The sequence below is a fragment of the Canis lupus genome, chromosome 29, assembly GCF_011100685.1.
Source record: "Canis lupus familiaris isolate Mischka breed German Shepherd chromosome 29, alternate assembly UU_Cfam_GSD_1.0, whole genome shotgun sequence".
In the NCBI taxonomy this organism is placed as follows: Eukaryota; Metazoa; Chordata; class Mammalia; order Carnivora; family Canidae; genus Canis; species Canis lupus.
In genome coordinates, this window is record NC_049250.1 from 12,413,838 (window position 1) to 12,432,126 (window position 18,289).

The window sequence follows — 18,289 nt, forward strand, 5'->3', positions numbered from 1 at the left end:
TTTGATCTCACCACTCCTATCCCTCCCCTTTCCCCACCTGCCACACTGGCCTCCTCATTGATCCTCACACGTGCTAAGCGAACTTCCTCAGGGACTATGGAAGGATGTGCTTGCTATTGCACCCCCAGATTCCCTTCCCCAGGATGCCTGCACAGCTCATTTCCTGCATCTTCAAATATCATTGTTCCAGAGGCTTCTACACAGAGCAATATCCCAGCCCACTATCATTCTCTGTAGTCTTTTCCTATTTTATATTCCTTCCATACTTATCACCATTATATTTCAATTTTTAAAAATCACATATCTAACCTTCTCCTTCTATACACGTACATTAAATTACAAGTACCGTGAGCATTCGGACTTTGTTTTTACTGTTAGCCCCAGTGCCTAAAATAGGGCCTGACACATAGTAGCTACCCAGTATGTATGCAATGAATGGATAAATAAAAATAATTGTTTGAGTTTGACATTTAGTAAGCCATTTTTGCGCTGCATTCCTTTTCTTTCACAGCTTTTGTGGTTGTGGAATATAGAATATGTGGGAAAAGCTGACATCCAGTGGGGAAAAACTGATATAGCAACCTTATCTAAAACAGATATAAATGGTCTGATTCAATTTGAGAATCTGGCACCTCCAAATAGGGCCATTTTGGAATAAGCCCAATTTCAACCCATGACTCCAACAAAATAAACTAAATCTGATTCTCTGAACGGTACATAGAATTATTAATTCTAAGTAAAAGCAAAATCTTCCACTCTCAGCAGCAGTTCCTCGTCAATATGCTTCAGGAGAGATAACACAAGCAGAAAATCAGGCAACCTAATAATTTATCCTGAGACGAATTTGTAATGGACATTAAAAAAAACTCCATTTCTATTACTACAAAACTAAAGCGTAACTATTAAAATACATTCCATATTTTCACTCCATGTTCTAAGAATGGAATATTTCCCTTTCTCTCTTGTCTACAGTTAACAGCACCATAGGAATCTGAGTAAAAAAGAGGATGGAATTCCCAAGAGAGACAATGAATTTCAATGGATTTTCAATGAATCTGGGGTAACACTGAGCATTATATCTTTTAAGTCTAAGACTATTCCAGCATTTCACAATCAATAAAGTACTTCAGTTGTGAACATATTTTGGTTAGTCCTGCTAGAAACTGCCAGGTTCCCACAATGGAGTGGGATGAACCAAGCAAGCAAAGCTGTTCATGATTCTCTCCACGGATTCCCTGAAGAACCAGCCAAGAGAGCCCAGCACCCCCCACACTGGAAAAGTCCTGTTAGTATCAGAAGCCTGGAGGACAAAGCTCTACAGAGTATGGAGGGCAGCGTGGAAGGAGGCCCAGCTCCCTAAGGATGAAATGGAGCCTCTAAAGAGGGAACAGCACCACTGTGAGCAGCAGTTGGGGTAGGGCTTGCATGTGTTCACTATCTGTGAGAACCAATGCCCACAATCCACCCTCTCCCTGTCTCTACCTTTGCCAGAAGCTTTAGGGGTGGGGACATCTGGGTGGCTCAGTCAGTTAAGCATCTGCCTTCAGCTCAGGTCAAGATCCCAGAGTCCCAGGATGGAGCCCCACATTGGGCTCCCAGCTCAGCAATGAGTCTGCTTCTCCCTCTCCCTCTCCCCCCAATAGCCTCTCCCCCCCCCGCTATGCTCTCTCTCTCTCTCTCCCCCCAATAAATAAGTTAAATTTTTTTTAAAAAAAGCAGCACCGCAGTGGACCTCCCAGAAGCAAATAAGTCAATGTGCGAATGAGAAAGACTGATTTTCAGGCACTCACATGGACTGGGTATGACATCCCACTACATGGAGGAAAATGTCAGACTCCCTACCAAGGCCTGGACTCTGAATTCTTTCTGACTGCATGGCATATACTCTCAGCTTGGTCAGGGTGCTCTGGTTTCTCAGGCTTGGCTGTCCTGCCTCAGGACCTTTGCACAAGCTCTTCCTCTGCTCAGTGTGCTCCTAGCTCATCATTCACACGGCTGCTATGATAGTATCCCGAAACTCTTCAGGGACCTTCTCCCTTTACTTATCTCCCATCTCCCTCCAGCACACTCTCCTGCTTGGTTTCCTATACTGTCTCTATTTCAGATTTTTGTAGGTGCTGCTGGACTCCCTACTGGGATGTAAGCTCCATGAATGAAGGATTTTGTCTGTGTTATTCTCACTTGCATCCACTTGTCTACAACGACAGTATCGCTGGCATGCAGTAAGCATGCAAATATTTAAGTGGACAAATAAATTAGTGTATGCTTTTGTGAAAGATGCAAAATGAGTAGTTTTTTCAAACATTGATGATTTACTGAACCTTTTAGCATAGAACAGTAATCCTTTCCCTACACTATGTTGGTAGGGTATATCTTGGCTAACAAGAGTAAAATACTGCATGCTCAACACTGCTAATTGCTTGCTTCCTCTCAATATTTGATGTTTCCTTCTTCTGTAGAACCAGAACACCCTGAATTTGTTTACCAATGTTCTATTAGTTAAATGTAGTTCTAAGGTGTTTACTCCTTCTCTCCACTTCCTTCCTGTTATCTGGATGTGGTAATAATGGTTGCCACATAAACGGCCCTTTTGGAACATGAGGTTATAGAGTAACGATGGCAGAATGGCAAGAGAAGACCTGGGTCCCCAATGAGCCATTAAACTCGTCCTAGGATATTTACCTGGACAAGTAATAAACTGCTATCTTGTTTAAGCTACTGAAACTTGAGTTTTAAAAAAAAATTATTTGTAACTATTTCATTGTAATGGGAATGTGGTGATTTGTAGGGAAGGTCTGAATCTGACTCAACTGCTTAAGAAACAGGAGGAGGGTAAAAATAGGGGGCTGTTAAGAAACCAGGATTTTCCTTAAAAGTGTTTATTTCCCTAACCAGCACCAGACAGGAAAATCAGAACAAATGACAAAGAGGATGTGTTTTATTTCCCTTCTCCTTTACACTCGGGGTTGGCATCTGGGATCAGAGAGTGAGATGTGGGCTGACATGGTCCAAGAACAGCCTCAGTACTACCTTCTGTGGTCTCTGCCTTAGAGCCAGACAAGAAACATCCACTGATCTGAGGCCAAAATGATGTGAATCATTTTAGTGAATTTTTTGTACAGCTAAACTTATTCAATCTAAAAAAAAAATCCTACCCGTTATTCTTTAATTATATGTGTTGTACTTGGAGACTAAAAATACCTTTGCTTTTATAACTGATGATGACAGTACATACAGATCTTTTAAAAGCACTGTTTTAACCAAATTTAAAAACTGGCACATGTACAACTGACCCACCATGTCAACCGATTTAATTGCTAACCAAAAGCAATCTGGAGTCCAGATATTTCGATAGTAATAGTTGTAGCAGACAGCATTTATTATTTACAGATAGTTCTACTTTATCTTCCTGTTTTGAATTATATCCTGTGAGGCATAAGAATCATTATCCTTATTTCTGGATGAAGAAACGGAAAGTTCAAGTGTATTTAATACTTTGAACACCTGTCCATTCTGTGCCCCAGACACCATGGATATGATGATCATGATCCACATATCCACTGAGCTCAGACACATGAGGTCACAGAGGGGACCATGTAATCACTTCTTGTTTTGTTTTGTTTGATTTTATTTATTTGAGAGAGTGAGAGAGGGCACAGGCAGGCAGGAGGAGGAGAGGCAGGGGGAGAAGCAGACTCCTCACTGATCAAGGAGTCCAATGTGGGACTCAATCCCAGCACCCTGGGATCATGACCTGAGCTGAAGGCAGACGCTTAACCAACTGAGCCACCTGGGCACCCCTGTAATCACTTCTTTAGGGATGGCAACAGCTGTCTTCTTACTCCAGTGTCACTGACTCAGGTTTTGGGTTTCCCACACATTTCCAACCTAGGAGTTCTACCTGGGTCTGGTTCTTACTTTTTCAGCTTTGGTTTTATAGAGCCCTTTAATGACTGTTTATGGTAATCCTCCGAAATTAAAACATAATAGAAATTCATTCAAAAAATAATTTACTAAGTGCCTACTGTGTGCCAGGCACAGGAAATGCAGCAGTGAGCAAAACAGATGAAAATGTATCTTCCTGGAAATTTGATTCCAGTGGGAGGTTCAGACAATAAATACTTAAGAATTAAACTATCAAATATTATCACGTGGTAAGAGTTATGGAGAAAACAGGGCAAGGAAACATGGTAGGGAAAGTACGGGGGTCTTAACCTTAAATAAGAAGGCTAGGGAGGTTCACGAAGAAGGCCACAGTTGAGCAAAGATGGTGGCAGGCCATATGGGTTCTGGGGGAGAAGAGTCAGCCTGGAGGGAACAGTCAATGCAAAGGCCCTGAGGCCCATGTGTGTGCTTGGCAGGGAAGCCCACAGAGCAGGAGTAGAGTGAGCAAAGGAGACAGAGACTAGAACGTCATGTAGGGGAAGAATCCAGAAGAGGGAGAAGGGAGAATGGATTTTATGAGGGCTTATCAACCATCTTGAGGTTTTATTTTGAGGAAGATATGATGATGCTGGAGGCATCGGGCAACATGACACAGCTTAGGTTTTAAAAGGGTCACTGTGACTACTGTATCAAGGAAGATTATAGAGACAAAGATGGAAGAGGGAAGACCAGTTAGGGGGCAACTGGAAGAATGCTGGCAAGAGACAGTGGTAGTTGGGAGCTGGCTGGTGGTGGCAGACATTGGAGGCAGGGGACAGTGGAATTCTGGATATGTTGTGGGGAGAAGACTGACAGGATTTGCTGAGGGAAATACAGGGAGGCACAAGAGGAGCAGGTTTGGAGAAGGAAGGTCAGGAATTCAGGTGACACCACTTAAGTTTGAAGTGATTATTAGATGTCCCAACGAGGTTCGCAGGCAGACACTGGGTGACAATGGGACACCCCAGTCTGGAGTCCAGGCTGCAGGCGAGCATGGTAATCCTTGGCATACAGGTATTTAATGTGGGGATGTGAGGTAAGATCACCTAGGGAGAGCGTGCAGACAGAGAAATGCTCTGAGGTTGAGTCGTGGGGCACTTGAGTGCTAGATGGTCAGGGAGATGAGGAACAGCCATCCAAAGAAGCCAAGAAAAAGCAAACACAGCAGAGAATAGGAAAAAAACCCAGGAGGATGTGGTGAGTAGCAAACTAAGACAAGGAATATTCTAGAATTGAGGAAGTGATCAATTCTAGCAAAAGCTGAGGATATCCTCCTCTGTGCTTTGTTTTCTTCTCAGTACAGTCATCCCTGCTGATCTGCAGGAGACCCATCCCGAGACTCCCAGTGGATGCCAGAAACCACAGACAGTACCGAACCCTATGTTTTTTCCTCTACGTACACACCTGTGATCAAGCTTGATTTATAAATTAGGCACAGTAAGAGATTATTGCTAATCATTATAGTTAATAATAAAATAGAACAAGTATAACAACATCCTGTACTGAAAGCTGTATCAATGTGGTTTCTCTCACTCTCAAAATATCTTACTGTCCTTGTACTTACCATTATGATGATGTGAAATGATAAAATGCCTACATGATGAAATGAGATGAGATGAGGGGAAGGACAACAGGGATAGGGGGCTACCTACTTATCACGATCAGAGTATGTCATGATGTGCTAGAAGGTCAGGAAGGTGGGGGAGCATGGAGAACGTGCATCATGACTGCACAGAATCCCAGTCATCTATGTATGAAAGTCAACCAACAGTTCCTAACACTGATGAGAAACTTGCACAATTAGCAAGTTGTTTAGAAATGTGTAGGTAAGTACCAGAAGAAAGAGCTAAAAGAACCTCAGGAATGGGACTCATAGACAGGGAGTTAGTGGGGCAAAAGATTGTTTTGCTTTCTTTTTTTCTTTTTTTTTTTTTAAGATTTATTTATTTATTCATGAGACACAGAGAGAGAGAGGCAGAGACACAGGCAAAGAGAGAAGCAGGCTCCATGTAGGAGCCCGATGGGGGACTCCATCCTGGACCCTGGGATCATGCCCTGAGCTGAAGGCAGATGGTCAACCACTGAGCAAGCCAGGCATCCCAAGACTGCTGTTTTTCATTAAAAGTCACACTTTTAAAACTCTATCTCTGTATTACTTTCATAAAAAGTTAAATACAACTAGTCAGGAGGGAAAAAAACAGATGACTAGATGCCTACTTCCCAGCCTAAGGATTACAAAATTACAGCCAGAGGCCAGCAACTCTGTGTGCTCAAGTAATTATACACCAAGACCACATACATTGTGGATATTATAACATGTTATGTACTATAATATCTTCTCAAACGCACACACTGCTTTCATCACAAAAAATTAAAGGCATTTCTGAAATTGTAATGTTTAATCGTTAAAGATGTTATCATTCCAATGATATTAAAAGCAAATAGAACCACCCTATGATCCAGTAATCACACAGTATTTACCCCCAAAATACAAAAACACTAATTCAAAGGGATACATGCACGCCTATGTTTATATTATAGCGGCATTCTTTATAATAGCCAAACTGTGGAAGCAGCCCAAGTGTCCATCAATAGATGAATGGATAAAGAAGATGTGGCATATATACAATACAATATTATTTAGCCATAAAAAAGAATGAAATCTTGCCATCTGCAACAACGTGGATAGAGCTAGAGAATATAATGGATGCTAAGTGAAATAAATCAGAGAAAGACAAATACCATATGATCTCACTCATGTGGAAAGTGTAAGAAACAAATGAGCCAAAGGAAAAAAAGAGAGAGAGAAAGAGAAGCCAAGAAACAGACTTAACTATAGAGAATAGACTGATGGTTACCAGAAGGGAGGGAGGTGGGGGGATGGGGATTAAGACTACATTATCATGATGAAATAATTAATTACATGATGTAAAAAAAAAAAAAAAAAGAATTGTGAAGGATAAAATTAGTAGCCTTACTTACTATTTAGAGATTCTTATTATCTAAGCTTGAATTAAATATGTGAAAATAAAAATGTCAATGATTGGAAAGAGTAAATAGAACTGGAATATGGAAAAAAATGCATAAGCACTATTTCATGATCACCTATATAATTTTTTTTAACTCAGTTCCTCACTCTGAATAAGTTGAGGAACTCTTGTAAGAGCTGAATTAAAATTCTGGATTATTTAATTTATTAGAATCCCACTTGTAATCAACTGTGGGAAGGCAATTATGATTCTTTCGATATGGATGTGTAACCTTGTTTACATGTCCTGCCAACAATTGAGAGGTCCTTGTAAAGAGAACATGTTCTAGTTATCTCTGGATCTCTATTCCTGGTATGGATATTAACATACACAACAAAATTTCACATTTCCTAAGTGTTTTCCCTGCACTATACATTGCTTTAAATACTTTACACGTATTTTCATTTAATTACTATTGTAGAAACAGGAGTCCTCTGGTTCCTGAACCTGGTACTATGTTATTCTCACATCACAGATAGGAAACTAAGCCACACAGGGCAAGGAATTCTTAGACACACATATAATGAATGGCAAAACCAGGATCAGAAGCCAGGCAACCTCTTTAGAGCCTTGGCTCTTAATGTTTATGTAAATATTAATAAATGTTTGTTGATAAAATCATTGAACTAATAAACCCACAGGCAATTTCTTTTAATTGGCAATATAAAATAAAGCCATCATGTTATTCATGAACAGCATGATGACTTTTTTCCTATGTATATTTGAAAGGCAGTTTATTTGATGATCTCACCTTTTTCTTTTATTTCTGGATCATCTGTTTTTCTATTTGTTTCTGAAAAGTAAAAACAAAACAAAATAAGTATTGTGAAAGTCGTCACTCATTATCTCAAAATATAGGACCATGTTTAAATGAATGCGAGCAAATATAATTTAAGAGAACTATTTCTGGGCATGGAATTCCATTTTCCTAAACCCTGACTTCTTTACACATCAAGTTTGTTACAAAATATTAAGATCAGACTCATCTGAATTAAAGAAATGCAGCATGTCGCCCTCACTGGGGTGACACCAGTCTCATTTCCCTAAGGACTTCACACATCCACAGGTAGCCCACTAAGGGTGCCTGCACTGAGCCCAGGTACTAAGGAGCCGAGATATGCCAGACAGCAGACCTGTGTCACCCTCTTGCTAAGTAAATCACAGTCACAGGGTCTCTTGCACGAATGTGACTCAGTGCAGTGAAATCCACCCAGAGCCTGAACCAAACAACATCCACCCTACATGGAAAACTATGGTACATGACCTATGAGCTTATAACCTCATTTCTGCATTATCTCAGATCTGGCCTATTGTTTAATCTAAGTTTGGGTCTAGCTAATTTTCAAGGTAGACCAGCTGATTATAGCTCCAGTAGGTACTTCTTTAAATTTGAGTATTTCTAGGAACACATGTATAGACAGGATGTGTTGGAGTCAGGATAGGACAGAGTTTGGGAAACTCCGTTCTTCCCCTATAGTAGACAGGGCTGTGGGGTCAGATCAGGGGTACAATCACAGAACATTCAATTTCTTTGCTCCCTGGTTTCCTCCAGGGAAATATTCCTATCAAATATTTCATTTTGGGGAAGTGACAAGTAAATCTGAAGCAGGCTTCTGACACAAGGAAGTGATTTTCATAGGTCAAGAGTTTTCAAGATACCCGGTGAGAGGACGGAAACAAACTCAGGAAGCTGCAGCGTGCCAGGATCGGTGTAAACACATCACACCTGCCTCCTGCCTCCTGTCACCCCATGGGAAGGTCTATCTCCCTCTGTGCAAAGGGGGAAGATGAGGCTGAGAAAGCAGAGTGCCCAACGTATCAAGGTCAGGTGTTTACATCATTCCAAAGCCTATCATCTTCCCACAGAGCCCTTCTCTACCTTTTCTAAAAGGGAAACAGGGGATAGGGACCTGCAGGTTTTGCCTCCTGCAAAGAGTGGGCTTCATAAAATTGACCACCACACACTTCCTGCCAGTGCTGCAGGAGGTACACGGGATATTTAAAAACACAACCAAAAAAGCCCTTCTAGATCTCTGTTGAATGTCCTAGGATTTCTGGTCTTATTAACTTTAACCTCCTTATCAGAAAGGTAGGCAGTGCATCATTTAACAGGATGCGCTCTCGTAGGCATCAAGGATACAGGATTGAGGAAAAACACTGACAATCTTGGTCCTCGAGGAGTCGTACGAGTGGTATCAGCAGTGCCTGCGGGAGGGCTGTGACCCTCCACATCCTCCAGTAATCTGTCACCTGGCATGTGGCTCGTGTAAATTGAGAACACAAGCACAAAATGCAAGTTTTAACTTGACTAGAGAAAACAGATGGGTGCTAGGCACAAAGAGGAGTTTGAGGCTCTCCACAAATCCTCCCGCCCCCAAGGGAGAAATAAGGAGTGGTTTGCATTGGTCACATTTTAAATATGTGTGGGAGGGCCCTGGCCAGGCACGCTCCCAGGAACAAGGGCCACCATCTTTCTTCCTCCTCCAAAGCAGGATTTTCGATAGGGCAATGAGCCTGACCTAAGAAGATCCAGTCCAAACTTCCCCAGCTCTGGGCAAAAGCTGTCTCATGTCCCATTCTGTCCCTCACTTCACATCAACGTGCTGACATCTGTGACTAGTGTTTGGATATGGGGAAATGAGCAGAGCAGGAATTTCAGCCCCTGATTTTCAGTGCTTAAATGTAGCTTAAGTAAAGGCTTTTTCTAAGAGATCCAGCTTCCCTGCACAGCTAAATAGTAAAGTGTTATTCTGCTCTACTTTATTCTCTGTACACATGCTTCCCTGGGAGATCCCATGTGGACCTGGCCATGCTCCAGAAGAAAATGACTTGTTGGATGCTTACTGGGAGACAGAGATTGTTCTAAATACTTACTGCAGATGATCCCATCCAACTCAATCAACTCTGGGAGGTAGTTTTCATTTTATGGATACAGAAACTAAGGCTCAGGAATCTTGCCAAAGGTCACAGAACATGTAAGACTGATTTATAATAATACTCTAATCACACACTGTATGTTCCAATAATGGGCAGTTAAAGGGAGCTATATGCTCAGCCCAATTCTGAAAATTACCCGTGTACAGGTTCACTTGTAACTCATACTTAGTGTTAAAGCACTCGTATCCAAGAAGAAATATGTTATACAATCTCTAACTGTACTAACTTCCTTTTTTTTCTCCCTTTCTGAATAAGGAAAACCTTACTTAAAAGGATGGGATCTTAGTTGTTCAAAAATTATTATAAACCACTAAAGAAAATCACTTTTGTGAATTCAAATATCCAGAACTCTATGATGGGCCAGCTACTGTGCCTATCTGCTTCCTGACCAGTTCTTGAATCTCAACATACGTCCAAAGCTAACTTCCATCCAGGCCTAGTATCCTCACAAGGTCCTCAACACACTGGCATCTGTGACTTCCCAAGACCCAGACCTAGGGCTCTGTTTCCCCAGTGATGGCCCACTCGGCCAGTTTTCCTGTCTCTTTCTCTGTCTCTGCCAGGATTTCCTGAGCTCAGGCTCTCCCACTGTCACCTGGACTATTACTTATCTCCAACCTGCTCTCCCCCCTGCACTCTGGCCTCCTACCAACTGTTTCCACCTTCCACCTGTTGCCCTGTGCTCACTTCAGAATACCATGAAGGACCACGGCTGGCAGGTGTTTCGGCCTTTCTGATCCTCAGTTCCTTGTCTGCAAGCAGGGATAAGCCCCATCTACTGGGAAAACTCAACTCCCTAACACACAAAGCACTCAGCAGAGGAAATGCAATCCATAGAAGCGGGTCTGTGTATTCTGAGTAAGTGAGTTTAAAGTCTTTATTTTTAATGTTTCTTCCAGGCATGTTGGAGGAGAAAACAATACTTGTCTAGGAACCCAGAGGCTTCTTCCCTACTTGTCTAGTTCTCCCTTTTCTGCCCAGAGAATGAAGATTGAAAGAGAACTTGCTGTACCCTTTCCGGCCCTTCCACCTGCTCAGACTCTTTCATCTTCTCAACCACAATGGAGTTCATGTCCTCATGGGACAATGGTCACGGGGGATTGGGAGGGTGTAGGGGAGGGGGCTTGTCACACTAGGGAATTACCAAAACTCTAGGTGCTGAATAAACACCTACAAAAGATGGATGCAGGGACTAGTTCATTTTAATCTGGCCCCCAGCAATGCACCATAAAAGTACATGTTAAACAAAATAAACATTACCTATTAGAAAGAGGTTAAGAGAAGGTTGAAGGTACATCTTTGTGATTTGTCATTAAAGATACTATAATATTCTAAAATACTCATTAAGTACAAAATGAACTGATTTTGTTACATAACAAAATAATACTTCAAAATAATGACAATATAGAGAAGAATTCTGCATTTTATTGCACTCAAATCACATTGAACAGAAGACAGTTACATTATTTTTAGAAAATCCATTGATGTTGCCCAGCTTGGCATGTATTTGTGAAGACAAGGCTCATTAGTTCAGATATTTGGAATTAAAAAGTATTTGACGTTGACCACAGCATAATGAATCCTCAGTTTCCAGATTCTAGAGATGATTATATACAAAAATCCAGCAAAATTTTATTCATTTATCAGTTCTTTTTTTTTTATTTTTATTTTTTTTTTCATTTATCAGTTCTATGTCATTCCTAAGTTTCCCTAAAAAAATAAGGCTTTATAAAAAGTAGTGTTCTATAATTCACAATATTAGAATTAAGAGCTTTATTAGAATTTGAGTAGCAACTCTATATTACCCATATCACAGTTTTAGAAAATTATTGCTTTTCTTAGTAACTCAGTCTTCTGGATTTCACTACACATTGGGTCAGCATGCATAACTCACTACATTGTAACTATGATCTATAATGATAAAAATATAAAATCCCTTGGATTGTAACCCTAAAAGCAGGGGGGGAAAGTTATCTTATCTTAAAACAATGTTAATATAATCAAGAGCTATCCCTGACATGGAAATGAAATGACCTCTTTACGGGTTTGTTGTTGTTGTTTTAAATAGTTCATGGTCCTTTCAAAATGATGTCACTGCCATCTTTCTAACAAATGAGTATTTTCATCACAGCAACTATTTCTGAGCCAAAATAAACCACATGAAAAATAGAAGAAACTCTTCAGGATAGAAAAGAAAAGGCTCATACGTTGCAAACAGCAGCAGGTATGTGGCTTGGTGAGTGCTTTTCACATGTCCTAAATCAATCCAGCTAGAGGCATCCTTCTTTAGTAAGATCACTTCGCTGTCTTCAGTGTTGTGAGGGCATTACTTTAATTAGCCAAAGGCAGAGCAATCTTTAAGATGTGCACCGGTAATTTATAAAGACTTTCTAAAATTTAAACAAATACTAAAGGGACAAAGCTATTATACGATTGATATGAGGTGCCAAACAGCATTTTTGCATGACAGAGCAGGCCATTCCTTTTGTCTATATTCTAGCAAGGAATTTAAATTTCTCCCCCCTCGATTTGAAAAAATAAATTAACCATGATAACTTAAGACTTTCACCAAAATATTAAATTTTTCTAATCAATGAGCTAACAGCTACAGCAATCTCAAAATTTGAGTTTTCCCCTGAATACTCAAAGCTAATGTAGAAATGTCTTAGAATGATATCAGTGCAGATATATACAACTCAAATCTTCACAGCTAATGGTGACAGCGAGTAGTGTTCCTCCGAGTGCAACAGCCGGGCACTCTTCATGGCTTTGAAATCACGTTTATGCAGTTTACACAGGTCAGTCCAACAGACTTAGGAGTAATTACTAGTAATATATATATATATTATATATATATATATTTTATATATATATATATAAAAACCCTGCCAAGACAATTGCTGCTACATTGTCAATATAATCAACTATTATCTGAAAAAACACACATAAATGTAGGTAAGATCGAAAGCTGTGTGACAAAAAGAGAAGAGAAAACCAAAGGATTCACTAATGTTATCAAAAACGGACATGCAGGAATGTAACATTACGTGTAATTTTTGGTTCTAAAAAAATACACTAAAATGCCAGTGGACTATGATCGATTGAAAACATCTTTAGTGTTCATTCCCAAAGATCTTGGTCTGCTCAGTAATTGCGTCACAAGATCTATCACAGCCATCTTTTGGAGCGTATGGTTAGGCTGGTCCTCTTGTGGTAGTGGGGGCAGTCTTTTTGAAGCTTTACGTATCTGCAAAAATAAGGGGAAATCTAAATTAAAGGACCAACTAGACACAGACTGTGAAACTGCTTCATTTCCATTCTACTTAAAAAAAAAAAAAAACCCACCGACAGAAGTAAATGCTTTTTATGTGCTATTGTTGTTTTTAAGGGCAACTCGTTAAACAGTGATTAACTACCCAGAGAAGTCCCTGGGAATTAACTTGTGAAGCTGCTGATGAAAACTTAAGCTTCTTAGAGCATCTGAGAATTATAACTAAATTTCAGAATTTCAATCTTTTGAGAAATACAAGCGTTAACTCTCTTTCTCCCATCAGTGTTTTCACTGTATTAATAAGAAATGTAATAGAGAAAGAAAATCTAGCATGGTGTTTGAAAAGCAAATATAGGAAGGATTTTCATGGAGCAATAAGATACTGTAAATTGCAGTTAAAATACATTATTTTAATATAATCATGTCAGTTTCTAATGTTACTGACAATAAAAATGGGTTAAAAAAAAGTATATGTAAAAGTCATTCTTGTCCAATTTTTTACAACTACTTTCTCATTCCAAGTTTAGTATCTGATTGATTTTACTATTACAGCATTAGATGTTACAATTCGAGTAGAAAAGAAGATGGTGCACATAAAGGCCCAGCCAAATTTTGATATATTTTCTAAATCTGGATTATGATCCTTCCTACTTCCCTTCCTATCTATCTACCTACTTACCTATGTGTGTGTGTACATGTATATTCAGAAATTTTTATACAAGCAGATTTGGTGCTCAATGTGAAGTAACTAGAAATCATATGTATACTTTTATATATCCAACAGAAATGAGTATATACAAAAGACATGCACAAGATTATTCACAGAAGCTTTCTTCATAACAGCCAGAAACTGGAAACATTCACAATAGCTATCAACGTAGAATGGATTTTTTTTAATGTAGTGTATTTATAGTAAAAGGCAATGAATAGAACCAAATTACTCTACACTACCAAGTGGATGAAACTCAGCCATGATGTTGAGCAACAACAAATAGTCACCAAAAAAGTATGCATGTAATTTGTGTGTGTTTACTTATGGTTTTATTTTATCAAATTCAAGAGCAAGCAAACCAATCAGTGGTGATACAGATGAGAACAGTTACTGCTGGTGGGGATGTGGGGGTGTGACTGAGCGGGAGGAAGGAGAGAGTTTTGAAGTGCTCGCGGCATGCTGAGTAGTGGGTGCAGGAATGGATCACATGGAAAATGGAGCACACAGTTTCATTAAACCGTGCGTTCAACAAGTGATGTGTCTCTGTGTGTTAGTTACACCTCAACAAAAAACGTTTTTACAAATGTGTTTGACTCTGGCTTCCCTCAGAATTTATCAGTTAGCTAGATCATGAGAGGAATGAGCTCATGGTTTCTGTAACCTGTGCGATCAAACCTATCTGAGATTGTGGGAAGCTGTTCGAAGTATAATGATGAGCACCGGTAAAAGGGCAAATAAACTAGCAGCCTGGTTACAATTCTGAATGACCCAAATATATGCTCCTAAATATTTAAAGACGACCCTACTCAGAAGTGGTCCACTGAGTTGCAAACCTAGTTATGTCTGAAATCGGGCCAGTCACCTCCTCTACTACTCTGTTTCCTCCTGCCTTCAATAAGTGGGTAGAGAGCTGATCATTTATTCATTCAGGTCAGGAACACAGGAATCGTCCTCAACTCTTCCCTTTAATCAACCCTCTCTTCCCTACAAATTGCTTCCAATTCCAATCCCCATGAGTCCACCCTGCCAGTCCTTGCACCACAGCTGAAGCTTCTGCTGTCTCCAGCTTGGATCAGTACATCTGCACCCTTCCTAGTCTCCACCTTCTCCTTCCTGGACTACTCTTTTCAGATCTGGATCTGACCGTGTGACTCCTCTGCTTGGAATCTTTCAGTGGCCTCCTGCCATCCTTAGGCCCAGATTCAAATTTTTAAACATATAGACGGTACACTCCAGGTAGTGACGCCTGCGTCTTTTTCCACTCGTCTTCCTACACTTTTACATGGCACACTGTCCTGGTCCTTGTTCAACAAGCGCTTGCTTCCTCTGCTCCCCACCTACCAACTCCAGTCACTTCTGACAGCACCTCTAAACTCAGCCCCAGTACAAGGACACATGGGAGGCCAAATGTACTCTCCACACCCTTGCTCCCAAGCTGAGTCAGTTATCCCTCCTTCTCTGTGCTGTCCTGTATACCACACTGGTATATAATTAATGACATTATAGTTGGTTGTTTTACTCTGTTACATGCCCACAGGACTATGAACCACTATGGTGTAGGCCTATATTGTTCAAGTATATTCTTTGCCCAGGGCAGATGCTTAATACGTACTTCTTGCATAAATGGTGAAATCTACAACAGTAACATTCATATTAGACACTTATTAACATAAACCAAGACCTCTAGTGCTGTCAAGACTAAGGCTGGCTAGGTGCCTTAGTGATCATGTTAGGAAATGCTTGGTGACAAGGGGAGGCATGAGTGAAAGTTTGCACAGGTGCAGCAGAGTGAAACCATCATCACTGCTAGACCAGTCCACAGTGAGATGAGTTACAGATGTTATCTCCATTTTCAGAAGATAGGAACAGCAGCAGAAACACTGATGCTCACATATTTCCATCTTGTGTAATATGATTATCACCATAAAACATAACATTAACTTTTTTTTTCTGGCATAGTATGACAGAAAAAATTGTTAATGGCACCAGTTAGTGAAACAGCCTTAACGTACTATTTGGCAGGAAATTTTACTTGGATGAACTTTGTAAGTGATTCTCCGTAAGTGAATCAATTTGTGCTATGCACATTTATTGTCATATTGCTAGAATCACACACTCTATGATTTCAAATAAAACTCTGAGTTTGAGGAGAAAGGTAAAAGCCCACTAAAGGAGCATGGATCACAAAAAGAATTTTTAAAAATATCTGGTATTCAAAATGATCAGAATGATCAATTCTTGGGACTGACTTTTTACATCCTTGTCAAGAGCAAAGTACTAATAAATTTACAAATATAAACAAACGATGACAAAATACAAGCTACTGGACAACTTATTTTTCTACAATAATTCTTAATCTTCAATACTTCCAGGTCCTAGGTGAAGTACTAATGTATACAAAGAGGAAGATAAATAGTATGATCTCTCTAGTTTTACCCCACCAAAACAGCTCTCAGAACTCTTATGAAAAAGAGGCCTTATGAAAAATCCTCTAGAGCACAGAGTCCAAGAGTGTAAACTCTGGAGCTAGTATGCAAGGGGCAGTCTTCATTCTGCCACCTGTCAGCTCTCAGACTCACTTTGTTATGTCTCAGTTTTCTTGTCTGTAAAATGGGAGATAACAGCATGTCTACCTCTTAGGTAACTGGAAATATTAAATGAGTAAATTCAGGTAATGTGCTTAGAAGAGCATCTACATAATGCTTAATGCTTAATAAATGTTAGCATTCACTGGGCCCTCGTGTGTAGCTCAATACAAAGGTGAATCAAGAGAGCTCCCACTTTGTGGGGTTATATCATACCCAGAAGTATATTATTGTGAACTTTTTAATAAGCAATATTAAGACAGTATAACCTAGTCTTAGAATGATCAGGGAAGGCAAAGTAATCATCAGTTAGATTCCATGGGCCAGAAAAAAGTGAACTAATAGCTAGCATGTTGCAGAGGTCCTTAATTAAAGTTTCCACCGAATAACAGATTCTTAAAGCCTAAAAGGTTAGGAGAATTGAAAAGTAAGAAGACAGGCCCTGGGACGCCTGGGTGGCTCAGTGGTTGAGCGTCTGGCCTTTGGCTAAGGGCATGATCCCACAGTCCTGGGATCGAGTCCCATATCGGGCTCCCTACATGGAACCTGCTTTTTCCTCTGCCTCTGTCTCTGCTTGCCTCTGTCTCTCTCATGAATAAATAAATAAAACCTTAAAAAAAAAAAAAAGAAGAAGACAGGCCCTACCATCAGTACTCCTGCAGGCTTCTGTAATCACACAGATAATATAAAAGCAGTGAGCTTACTGTATCAAAAGATCATGAATATAGAGTTTCAACTATTATTCTTTCGTAAGACTGAATAAAAGAGGTTGTAATATAAGTAAGACTATGAAAATAATGGGAAATAAGTAAACCAAGTGCAATCATTAAAAATAACTCTTGGCCTTACAGTCTCTTTGGCAAGGTCACACCATAACTGTGCAGTGGGTCAATCAAATTTTTATGACACCGAATTACAGGTTATAACTTTCTGAGCAGGCCTTTCAGGGTTTAACTTCTCTTGATCCACCCTCAAAGATCAGGTGAATTAATTACTAAACAAAAATTGCCACGGTCACCATTTATTGAAAGCTCGTTGTATGTCAGTAAGAATGCGTATTAATCAAATCCTCATTTTTATGGGCTTCGGTTGTTAAACACCTCATCTAAAAAAGCAGCTTATTATTCCAGCACCTCAACCTTTAGGTAGTTTATATTTATATGCCAAGGAAATTCTTAGGCTCAGCTTATAAAATATGAAAGTAAAAGCACAGAGATTTCTAGCCAGAAAACAGGATTACCTTTTATACTTCCACTAACATCAGGTCAATATTAAAAAATATGAACTGTAACTAGGAAAGAATCAATGTTGTAAAGACTCATTATTTTAAAAAATACATACAAGACAATTTTCTTTAAAGGCATGGACAGTAATCAAAATGCTAATTCAGTAGCCTGCTCTGTCTCCTCAAGGCAGAAACGAGGCCCTCTGCGAATTGCCATGCAACAAAAAAAGAAATCATAAATGTAGGATAGAAACATTGGCTCTCCGTGTTCTCTGCACCTTTCCTAAACACCAAATACACACACCCGCTCAGTATTCATCATGTAAAAGACCAATTTCTCCATGGATTTCTATTCTCATTCACATTATAATACCAACAGCTCAGTTCTCTTAAGTATTTAGACCTAGTACTATAAATGTACATGGTATGACAAAACCCTGAAACATCTCACCAATCATGACATAAGCACAGATGAGCTGGGGTATAGAACTAAAAATATTCTTTGATTATAAAAGTCACTTTTTTCCTTGAAATTTGTTACTCAGTAGATTTTGGCAGTTATAATTATTTCTACCAAAAGCACAAATAGTAATGCACATCATCACT

At 39.7% G+C, this 18,289-nt stretch overlaps 1 protein-coding gene and 1 long non-coding RNA gene across 2 annotated transcripts in view; one reads left to right on the forward strand and one right to left on the reverse strand.

Moving 5' to 3' along the window:
- ASPH (aspartate beta-hydroxylase) overlaps nucleotides 1-18,289 on the reverse strand; it is a 182,423-nt gene that overhangs the window by 106,605 nt on the left and 57,529 nt on the right. Inside the window, 1 exon segment of the mRNA NM_001375359.1 lies at nucleotides 7,705-7,746. Coding sequence (NP_001362288.1) covers nucleotides 7,705-7,746 — 42 coding nt within the window.
- On the forward strand, nucleotides 5,228-11,055 carry LOC111093157. Its single transcript, XR_005380993.1, has 3 exons — nucleotides 5,228-5,361; nucleotides 8,593-8,776; nucleotides 10,790-11,055. It is a non-coding gene; the product is annotated as an uncharacterized LOC111093157 (long non-coding RNA).